This window comes from Trichechus manatus, unplaced genomic scaffold (genome assembly GCF_000243295.1).
Source record: "Trichechus manatus latirostris isolate Lorelei unplaced genomic scaffold, TriManLat1.0 scaffold00244, whole genome shotgun sequence".
Classification (NCBI taxonomy): domain Eukaryota; kingdom Metazoa; phylum Chordata; class Mammalia; order Sirenia; family Trichechidae; genus Trichechus; species Trichechus manatus.
Window position 1 is genome coordinate 1,507,038 of NW_004444180.1, and position 1,942 is coordinate 1,508,979.

The following is a 1,942-nucleotide window of genomic DNA, read 5'->3' on the forward strand; positions in this document are numbered from 1 at the left end:
CTGCGCCCCGTGGACCCGGCCGCGCCGGCCCTGCCCCTCTAGACTGCCGTGGCGGAGCCCGGGTGGAAGGAGAGGGGCGGGCGGCCGCCGCGCCCTGCACCCTCTTCCTCTCTCGCTGTCTCTGTCCCTGTCTGTCTCTGACACCGTCGCTTGTTTCCGCTCTGATACCAGGAATTATCCTGAAAAGTTAACATGTCACCTCCACGAAGCCACCCTCTGCTCCGCGCCGGACACTTGGGACGGAAGGCAGCCGCTGCGGACCCGCCCTCCCTCCCCTCCTGCCGCTGCCCGCCGGGTGGCGAGGCCCCGGCCCGTCCTGCTGCCCGCCACCCGCCTCCCGGCTCCGCTTGACTCGCGTGGGGGCCCGGCTCCGGGACACCTCCATCCTCCGGCCCCGAGTCAGACTCCCGGCAGGACTGACCGCCAGGCCACCCTCCAGGCGGGGGACCCGCGGTGCCGAAGCAGCAGAGACAGACCCTGCCCGCCTCCGCGCCCTGCCGGAGCTGCCTGGCCTCCGCCTTCGCCGCCCCTTCATCCCGGCGTGCGCCGGTGCCGCCCGCCCCATCTGGTCTGCGCCCCATCCTCCGGCTGCCTCGCTCTGGGGTCTGGAGGTGGCACCTGGCTTTGATGATCTTCATGGCGAAGGTGGAAAGAGACACCCTGAGGCACCAGCGCAGGAAGAGGGTGGCTGCCTGCCCGCCAGGACCCCGCCAGCCGGACCCCCGCCAGCCGGACCCCCGCCCGTCAGCCGGGGCCATATCCTCCGGGCGGCCGTGCTGCAGGCGGGCTCCACCAGTATTGCTCACTCTCGATAACTGAGTTCCTTACTTCTCTGTCAGGGAAGGGGCAGAGCGGCAATCTCCTGCCGTCTGTCTGTGTCTGACTCCATGTCACCGGCGGATGGGGTCTCAGGCCGTGGGGCCTTGGCGGCCGGGCGGGCAGGGCGGCAGGCCGGTGAGCGCAACACTGGCAAGCTACTGTAAACTTTAAAGAATTCCTGCAAGATATTTTTATAGACTTTTTTCCTTGGTTGTTTTTGGAAAAGGGAGCGGGGGTGGGGAACCGCTGGGCAGGATGGATTTGCGTTTCAGTTCCCCCCCGTTATTTCTATACGCACATACATATATATATATTTAAAGAACGTCGCGGTTAGCTCTCTGGGGGTCCGTTTCGTTACTGTGTAGACGCTTCTCCAGCCCCCGTGCGGGGGTGGGGGGGATGGCACCGCCGGCCCCTCTGCCCAGGCACAGGCTGGGGAACACCCTTGGTTTTGTGTCCAAGAGCTGAGGGGAGGGGTCGGAGGAGGCCTGGGGCTCTGCAGGTTTTTTATTAAAATGACAAAAAGTTCAAAAAAAAAAAAAAGGACTGAGAAAGTGGAGGTACCCCTCTGTAGCGGGTTTTCTCTTGTACATAACCAGGCCACGGGCGCTGCCTGCCCACCACCGCACCCCAGCCAGCGCCGTGCCTCCCGCCATGTCCGGCTTCTGTTCGTGTTCTTTCCGTCGGCGCCATGGGCCCAGCTGGCTGCCAGGCGCCCTGGTGCACGCCCGGGGGTGGCCGGGGAGGCAGAGCTGCGGCCGGTGGTCTCACCTGCATGCCCCCGCTCTGTCCTGCCTCGCTGCCCGCCGCCCCTGGTGTATAGATTTTAATGCTTCTGTTCCATTGAACCTCCACCACAGGCTGGATCTCGATCCCAGAGACAGTTCCACGCCTGCAACAGCGAGATCCACGCGGTGCGAGCAGGAGGAATCACCCGCAGACCGGCGTGCCTGCCCGAAAGCAATACCTCCCGTTAGCCTCCCTCTTTTGTACTTCGGACACACACGGATACCACAAAGCAAACGGACAAGCCCCACCCAGTGTACCCTTGTCAATAACTGTGAGCAACCTGAGTTCTGGAACAATAAATCCCTTCATAAAGACACCCCACACACAGTCTGCG

General features: G+C 63.7%; 1 protein-coding gene across 1 annotated transcript in view; it reads left to right on the forward strand.

Annotated features, from left to right (window-relative positions):
- Window positions 1-815, forward strand: part of BRSK2 (BR serine/threonine kinase 2) — a 33,565-nt gene extending 32,750 nt beyond the window's left edge. Inside the window, exon 22 of the mRNA XM_004389421.1 lies at window positions 210-815. Within this exon, the coding sequence (XP_004389478.1) occupies window positions 210-815 (606 nt within the window). The remainder of the gene's footprint in view (window positions 1-209) is intronic.
- The last annotated feature ends 1,127 nt before the right edge of the window (window positions 816-1,942 follow it).